The sequence below is a fragment of the Microtus ochrogaster genome, chromosome 1, assembly GCF_000317375.1.
Source record: "Microtus ochrogaster isolate Prairie Vole_2 chromosome 1, MicOch1.0, whole genome shotgun sequence".
NCBI classification, from domain to species: Eukaryota; Metazoa; Chordata; class Mammalia; order Rodentia; family Cricetidae; genus Microtus; species Microtus ochrogaster.
Genome location: NC_022009.1, coordinates 106558121 through 106567366, shown reverse-complemented (window position 1 = coordinate 106567366; position 9246 = coordinate 106558121). Strand labels below are relative to the sequence as shown.

General features: G+C 44.6%; 1 protein-coding gene across 1 annotated transcript in view; it reads left to right on the top strand.

Annotated features, from left to right (window-relative positions):
• The window catches only part of Wwtr1 (WW domain containing transcription regulator 1), a 112808-nt gene that overhangs the window by 84343 nt on the left and 19219 nt on the right, over window positions 1-9246 (top strand). Inside the window, exon 4 of the mRNA XM_005344005.3 lies at window positions 6730-6932. Coding sequence (XP_005344062.1) covers window positions 6730-6932 — 203 coding nt within the window. The remainder of the gene's footprint in view (window positions 1-6729; window positions 6933-9246) is intronic.

The following is a 9246-nucleotide window of genomic DNA, read 5'->3' as shown; positions in this document are numbered from 1 at the left end:
AAAACAAAACAAAACAAAACAAAAAATCTAATATTTCCATACATTTATTTCTTCCTCTTTTATAATATGCAGCATTCAAAACAATAAAAATTAAATTGAGCTAAAAGAAATCCATGACTGCAAAAGGGACAGTGAACCAAACCAATAAAGCTCAAGGGGAGAATGAATACCCTAGCACGAATGAATACCCGAGCACCAGAGCGCCCGTGAGAGCGTGGACCGCAAAGATCCCGGCCTCTGCAGGGACAGTCTCCGTTAGGAGTCAGGTCATTCATGAGGGAGAGACCCACGTGATTCTGAGGATAAATAAACTTTTTTTCTGGGGATAAAGCACCAAGCAGTGATTCCTCAACGTTGTCTAGACACTGTCTAGAGGAACTTCAACAAGCAGGGATAGTGGGAGTTCTCAAGAGGTTTTCTACAACCTTCCAGACAGGCATGCGGGCCTGACCTCGGAACCTCCGGAACCACGGAGGTTCCGGAACCTTAGAACCTTAGAAAATTGGGAGCCACAGTTCTTCTGTTGGGCATTCTGTGTGGTTTCTGTTAAGAACACAACCTTGTTTTTGGCACGCCATTCCCGGTAAAATGCAGAGCTCCGGGCCCTTGTTTTGTTTTACTTGGGGCCAGACTTGGCTGTGTATTAAAAGCTGTTTTGTCCCTCCCATTCCTGGCAAAACCAAGTTACTTTTCTCTCTAGCTATGATCCTGAATCTCCTCACGGGGCCAAGAGAGGCAGTTGAGAGACATTAATTCTGACCTTCTGCAACTTCACAGTGGATACCTTAATTTCTCCATATCTGGATTTTCTTTTCTCCAGAATTTTATATTTGGTCACAGTAGGTGAACCACTTGGCAGTTTTCTGCCTGAAGGAGATTCCTATGCCTCTGGAATTGAGGCCAGCATGGTGCCTTCCATAGGCTCTGGGCCACACAGAACCGTCTGCTGCCCCTTGCCCTCTGCTTTGGAACACAGGGACTGCTCTTTTTGCACACGTACTTTAAGGACATAGGTCTGGAATGTTCTCGCCTTAAAAGTATTTATTAAATCTTTGAGAACCTCATACAATGGATTTTGATCAAATTCTTCACTGTCGTCTTCCTTTAACTCTTCCCAAATTCACCTCTACCCATCTCCTTATCTTTCTCAATTTTGTATCTTTTTCTTTTGTTTAATTTAATAACCCATCAAGTCCAATTTGTGTGTTCATGTATTTCTCTGTGGGGCCGTCCAGTGGATCACCAGCCTACCAGGAGGTACATCCTTAAACAAAACGGGCTGTCCTGCCCCTCCCGGAAGCCATCAACTACCTGTAGCTCCTAAGTTCGAGTGGGATCTCAGGAACTCCTTCCACTCCATGCCAGCCTGATATCTGGCTTGTGCAGGCAGCTCCAGCAGCTCCGAGTTCCTGAGTGCACATCCTGTCACGTGAGGCGCATGCTGTTGGCTGGTGTCCTCCCTGGCCTCTCACATCCCCTCCTGGACTGTGTGTTGTCCATGACTCAAAGGATAGATACCATTTCCTTGCTGTTTGTGTGTCTGCCCTCTAGACTATACTCTCCTGAGGGGAAGGGATCCAGCGGTCTTTTCCATTACTGAGCTGGAAACAAAACCAAACCATAGACTACCGGAATGATGAAAGGATCGGGGTAGCTTAAGATCCCCAAGTCACCACTCTTTGTATTGATCCCTTTTATTTCCAAGGCAGTTGACTTTTTCTAGACATCCTCTTAAGAGCTAAGTACAGCCTTCTGTGAAATACACACATCCTCCAAGCCACAGGGTTGAGCAGCTTTTTCCATCTTGATACACTGCGTTGAATTATAGTTTGCTAATCCTGTGTCTGGTTCCCCCACCCCGCCCCACTGTGGTTCTAAATTGAAAAACACCCATGTCCCATTGCTATCTTTGCTAAGGCCTCATCTTAATGTTTGTGATTTCTGGCAGAGCCAATAATTTCCAGTGTTTGGTTGTTACCTGAACCCCCGTTCATAAACTGGACCATCTCATCAGTCTTGGTGTCTCTGGTGTGACCTCTTTAAATAATAAGGATATTTACTAGAATAAATAATATCCCAAAAGGAGATTAAACTCAGCACACTGGCTGCATCTTTTTTTCTCCTGTGGGTGCCCGTTTTCTGCTCTTCAGCTTGGGTTGCAATGACTTGCACCTGGAATCATTTGCAAACCCATTCGGCAAAGCTAGCAACTACAACGTGACCATAACCTTTCTCAGTTAACGAAAAGAAATGATAAAAATCAGAGTTTCTGGTTCCTGATGGAATAGAGGTGTGCTGGCTCTCTGAAGGTGGAAGAACAATGTTTTCTCTGACAGTGCCCAGCCGTGGAAACAAATTTAAAATCAGAAAGATGGCTTGTGGGGGGCAGCCCAGTAAAAGCTCTTCGTTTCTACTGTCCCCGTTAGACACTGTTTGCTCAATGCGGTGTTTGTAGCTGAGCTTCCCGACACACCAGTTTGGATAAATCTTGAGATATTCCAGCAATTAGATGGAATTAGGGTTGCGCATTCTAATACCGCTTTAGGTGAACACACACACTCACAAAGAAGGATTGAGAAATTACTTGACAGGAAAATGTGCGGGTTGCTCCCCTCCCCTCCACATATGCCCACGCTCACATCTCTCTGGATATGTTACAATGATGAGACCCAGTGTCTAGATCCTATAGTCAGATCTTTTGACAGTTAGTAACTTATATACCCAGAGAGCGTGCTCACTAGGAGAACATAAAAGCCAGCGAGCATTTGTCTTCGTCCTGAACAGAGTAGATGTACCCAGTTACTTGTGCACTGGTCTATGGACAAGATTACTGCCTAAATGGCCAGGCGGGATTACAAGCAGGAAGGTGATTTCTTGATGCTAAAATTTCAAGGGTGCCTGGGAAGTAAATGCGGGTTGGGTTCAAGCCCTTCTACTAGAAGGAACTGGAACCTTTGTAGAGTTGCAAGCCTGTGTCGTCGGCCTTTGGAGCACCTGCAAATGGTTTGAAGGCTTGAACAGATAGATAATCAAGACAAGTTTAGCCGTGTATACATTGTCCCGGAGCTCCGTGCTTATCAACTGAGCCAGTTGAGAATTTTCTTTATAGTATTCTTATCCAGAATTAGAAGAAAGGCTTCAGTGTGAAATTGGCATGGAGAAACTTCTTGGCTTAAAACTTACAGTTTTAGAGCCTAGCACTCCTGGAAGTAAGTGAAAAGCTGCCCCCCTCCCAACCCCATTTACTTATTTATTTTTTTCTGACCTTGTTGGACGGCTAATACCGTTTCTGGGAAATGAGAGAAACAAGAGGCTCCTTGTTGGCAGAAGCCAAGAGACACACAGGAAGGCAAGCGATGTGTCTGCAGTCACTGGATCATGACTGAGTCAAGGCTGCCCTGTGGCTGGGTTTTCTTTCCTCTGTGGACATGTGTTTCCCATCAGACAGGGCTGCGTGACACCTGGGGTTGGCCGGTTCCTGAGTTAAACCATGCATAGCACATAAACAGAGTTTGGGGAAAGGCCTGCAGCTGCACGCAGACCTGCTTCCTGCTGGAATATTTTGCAGACTTGGTGCGCTGGGTCCGTATGGAAGTCAGAAACGACCTACACCTGTATGTCTTGGCATGACTCCTTGGAGTTCCGTATCATTACATGGCCAGAAGGCCTAGTATTATAGCTGCAACGTGAATCATGAAATACAATCTTTCAAAAGTATGTCTGTTTTTCCTTTTTTGGGTTTTTTTTTTTTGGGTATTATTATTCCAGAACAAAGTGTTGTAATGTTTGCATGTATAAAATTAGATCACGCAAATAGGGCACCATCAAAATGTGATTAAGTTTTTTTTTTTTTTCCCCAAATGAGTCTGCAAGAGACTTCTTTATGAGGTAGGACAAAGGAAACTAGCTATCCTATTCAAGTTAGCGAACTAATTATTTTGGACTTCTGGGTTTGGAAGGGTAGAAATAGAGGGCCCTTAGCCAATGCCTATGCAGCATCCTGCACGTTCAGGTTTCCTGGGTTTGTTGGGGTCTCTGTGTGCACGCGTGTGTGATTTGTGCTGAGTCATTTAACCTTCCAAATTTTGGAACCTTCGGCTCCAAAAATCAGTGAATTGATAGAAATCATCCATTTTAAAGCATGTACAAAGGCCAATGCTAGAACCCTAAGGGGTGCGTGCAGTAGCTAAAGCGTGTATGGTCTCTGGATGCTAAGTGTGAAGTTTTAACATGGTGGTTGGGAAATGCCTATGGGGTGAAAGTGATCCCAAGAGAATTCAGAGAGCAGAGTTCTTCTGCTGCCCTGTTGACAGCAGCCCAGGCTCCTGGCAAACTGCGGACTGATCCCTCGACAAAGGGCACCCTGGCTTCAAGCTAGATAGGGCCTCCTCGGAAAGAACCTTTCACTAAACATTTGAGAAGCATTGGTCTAACTGGACTAAGACCCCATCACACAGAGTAAATAAAATATATGCCCTCTACCAAGACCGGGTGTTGTGGTCTACACTGACTGCCATCCTGGATTGCTGGCCTCAGTCTTAAATATCAACAGGGTATGACAGTTGGCTCTCTAAGAATTCTGTCATTAAGAGGGAGCCCCGGGGCTGCTGAGAGTCACAGGCCTAGCATCACAAGCCGTTACGTCTGGTAGAGATGTTGCCTGAATTAGCCCTGTGTCCCAGGAAACCCCTCACTTCTAGGGAAATCAGGATGACTGGTCAGACCCTCAGTTTCAACGTTTGTAAAGAGGAGAAAGAATAGGATTGTGGGTAAAGTTTTCCATCTAGATGATTCCACAACTCGTCAACATTTTGTGTGTGGAGACTCTGGATAGATTGACTTTTATGTTCTGTAGCTCCTGTCCTGTTTTCTTGTTTCTTTGTTTTTGTTTTCTTTCAGACTGTCTTGCAGTATTCTAGGTGGTTTTGAATTCTACCTTGGCATAGGTCATTCTCCTGCCTCAGCCTATCCCCCATCAAGACTTAGATATTTTGTTTTGCTTTGTTCTTCTGTGACTCTGTGTCTTGCTCAGCAGCTGCTAGACAGACAGACAGCCGCTAGACACATGAAATTATTTGTTCAACATCATTGGCTGCTGCTTCCCTTCTCTGGCTTTGTCTTAGAAGCAACTTGTTAAACTTTAAAGAGCTAAGCACCCAGTAGGAGCTTAATAATTGTTGGTTCGTGTTTAGTCCTGTTCATAATTCAGTGCTTTGCCAAGACATTTACTAAGTTGTAGTTGACCAGCATTTTTTAGTTTTTCCTACTCAGGAGGGAAAGTCCTGCAAGATAGATCGATGTGTTTGTGCTTTTATGTCCCTCTCCGAAAGGGAAAGGGGACCCTTGAGTGTATCCAAGACAGAAATCCAGCAGTAAAATATGTTCTTCTAGTCCAACAGTCCACAGTCTTGACTGACAACATAACACACCTGGAAACAACTCCTTTGTCTCTGTTGACTTTCACGGACGATGTTATAGACTTGCCCTTTCCTGTGTCTGTCTGTCTGTCTGTCAATTATACTCACTAAAGAAATTGTAGTTTTATAAAAAATTTGCTCTTACAGTTGTTTACTCTTTCGGGAGATGTCCGTGGAAGTGAAGGTAGAGCTGTTGTATCCTTGCACTGAATTTAGATTTGACCATTTAGGCTGAACATCCATGATTATTAACTGTAGAGTCTGGAAAAGCCTGGGTGTCTCCCCTAAGAGTGAACATCTGTAGGAACAGATGCAGATGTCTCCTGTAAGGGTGAACAAGACGCTGGGGATGGAACCCAGGGCCTCCTGCATGCTCAGCAAGTGCTCTGTTCACTGAGCTACACTTCCAGTCCAAGGAGTTACCCCTTATTAACAAAGTGTGACTAGGCCCTCTTATGATGGAGGCCTGGTTTTCCCCATTGTTCTCAGTTCGCTCGTGCATCCTGAGTGTTCTTGTCTTCCCACTGGTTATTGAGCATTGGTGGCAGCCTTCTGTGATGCTGCTGTGCAGATATTCAGGGTGTCTGAGAACATTCACGCACTCCCAGGTGTCCTGGAGAAAAACCTCTTTTAAGCTGTGACAGTCTCTGTAGGACTTATTTTTACCATTTTGTTTTATGTTATGGTTAGTATATATCAGAGAATGGGGCTTGTGAGAGATGGCTCAGTGGGTAAGGGTATTTGCCTAACTACTTGAGTGCAACTCTGGGACCCACGTGGTGGAAGCAGAGAACCAGCTATGACCTATGCATGTATGCTGTGGCTTGCACATACCAATATGCACCCCCCCAAAATAAATAAGTGTAATAAAAATGTATCTTAGGCATAGGAAATGTGAAATAATTTTTTCGTTTGTTTGGTTTTGGTTTTTTGAGATAAGGTTTCTCTGTGAAACAGTCCTGGCTGTTCTGGAACTCACTCTGTAGACCAGGCTGGCCTTGAACACACAGAGACCTTTTTACCTCTCTCTGCCTCCTGAGTGCTGGGGTTAAAGGTGTGCACTACCACTGCCTGGCTGAAATAAAATTTTTAGCAACACAGAAAGCTAAGACTAGATGAGTTAGGTGTGGGGCTAATACTTGTACCTTTGTGAATAGAACTAAGGGCATAATTTTAAAATAGTAATGATTAATAGTAAAGTGATCGGAAGGAATTCAGAATCTATACTCCAAAGCACAAAGCGTTCTGATCCTTCTATGATAAGGGATCCTAGGCCCTGGTCATTGATCTGTGTGTTCTTCCCCTCCTGTAGTGATGAATCACCAACACCAGCAACAAGTCGTGCCCAGTAACCTGAGTCCACAGAACCACCCAACCCCAAACCCACCCACGGGGCTCATGAGCGTGCCCAATGCGCTGACCACTCAGCAGCAGCAGCAGCAGAAACTGCGGCTCCAGAGGATCCAGATGGAAAGAGAGAGGATCAGGATGCGTCAAGAGGAGCTCCTGAGGCAGGTATGGTCTTCCATGGTACCCTGTGGAGGCCCCATGGCCTTGGGTGGCTGTGTGCCTTCAGGATGAGGTCAAAGCCTCCTGTTCAGTTTCTTCTCTCAACTGTCTCTTCCTGAACTATCTTCAGGGCTAAACTTAGGAGTTCAAGGACATGTGTTTTGGCATGGCTGCCTTTGCTTTCACTGATAATGTTTATGAGGAGAGAAAGGAAAATTTAAGAAAGAACATGCTCCAATTAGCTATTACTCTGTAACAAATTATCCTTCAAACCCAGGGATTTGAAAGAGTCATTTAATTTAATTGCAGTTTTGTAGGTCAAGAATTTAGAAAGGACTTCTGTTGTCCTTGAGGCCACTCAGTGGTAGTCAGCTGGCAGGTGGTTTGCAAGGTTCGGGACCATGTAAGCTCATGGCGAGGATTGCTGGCAGGTTGAGCTTAGTTGGGATTATATGAAGCATGGCAGTCTCAAGTATACCAGGACAGATAGCAGCAATCCTCCAGGAGAGAACATTGGAAGTCATGGGGGTTAGAAGCTGCCAGTGTCTTAGGGGCTGGCTCTAGAAATGGAGTCAGCTTTGTCCCCTTTCTCTTAAGGAGATAACAGAGAGGCATTCCATAAAACATGTCCTCTGTGGCCAACCATCTTATTCTCCTGTAGAGTATAAAAAAGGATGAAGACAGCAGAATGGAAAGGAAACTGGTTTGGATATGGATTTAGTCAGAATGTTCTACAGAGCTGCATGGGTATCAGACTTTTGTTTGAGGACTATGCCTTGTTATAGCATAGTTAGCACAGGCCTTGAATCCCAGCACTTGAGAGAGAAGTAGGTGGATCCATGTGAGTACAAAGGCCAGCCTGGCCTACAAAACCAGAGATCCTGCATCAAAAGAAAAAATTGTCCTGCTATGAATCCCGGACCTGGTATCAAACCTGCTATCTTCCTGCCTCAGCTCCTGAATCCTGGGATAGCGATATGCCTCTTTTGTCTGGCTCAGTCCGGTTAATGTGCGCCATACTGTGTACATTCATTTGGTCGACAGGACACTGCTGTGTGTCTTCTGGGGGCTCAGTATTGATATTCTTCATAAACAACAACAACAACAAAAAGCCAGGCATGGTGATGCACACTTTCAACCTAGAACTTGGAAGACTGACTGACTCAGAGTGCTTGAGAGTTTGAAGCCCTAGAGCTGGGGGTGTGTCTCAGTGGTGGAGTACTGGCCTAGCAGGTACTAGTCCCTAGCACAGAGAAGAGGAGGAGGGAGGGAGAAAGGGGCTGAGTTTGAGTCATTTTGCCACTTTAAGGAAATGGGTTCAGCTGTTCAAAGAGTGTCCTTGGAAGGGAGCGTGGGAGTGTTATTGGATAAATACTTTCCCCAAGTTATAGCTGTTATTTTAAACTCCATACATCGTTCTATCGTTTAACGATAATGTCGTGCTCATCAAATACATCTGTAAGCTCTGAAAATAAAAGAGACGAATATTTAGTTAAGACAGCGATTAGGGCACTACAGTGGTGGCTTCTACTCCTAGGACCTAATTCTTGGCAAAAGTAATCATATTATTGTTTTCCATGGTTGGATATTTCTATTTAGTTAGCGAGTTTTTTTTTTTTTTTTTTTTTTTTTTTTTTTTTTTTTTTTTTTGAGTCAGGGTGTCTCTGTATAGTCCTGGCTGTCCTGGGCTCACTCTGTAGACCAGGCTGGCCTCAAATTTACAGAGATCCACCTGCCTCTGCCTCTGCCTCTGTCTCCCAAGTGCTGGGATTAAAGGCAAGCACCACCACCGCCTAGGATATTTCTACTTGGAATTGACCAATTTCTTATTTGGAAATAAATGTGAATTATACAGTGTTATGGTCTCACTTATAAGTTCTCCCCAGTTTTGTTTTTCAGTGATCTTAAATGGTGGGTTTTTGTTTGTTTGATCTTTGTTTTTAATCACTCTTCTGTTAGGAATGATGTGTTTCTGTTTCCTCCTCTTGTATAACTCTTTCTTTTGTCCCGTCTCCTCCTTTCCCACAGAAGGAATTTCTGAAAAGGGTGGGGAAAAGTGCCCGGGAGTGCTTCCTTGAGGCTCACTGTAGGTGCCTTTGAGCCACAGATACTTTTGATGGTTCATATTACAGAAATGCCAGCATAGTTCCTTCAGTGCTGATCCCCGGCAGCTGGGGAACTTGGTGCATTCTAGGGCAGCCCAGTGTGCAGTCCTTCACACGGCACAGCAAGGCAAAAGGCTGTCAGTGTGGCTCAGCTCTGACTGTGTGTGTGTTTGTGTGGATGTTTGTGTGTGTGTGTGTGTGTGTGTGTGTGTGTG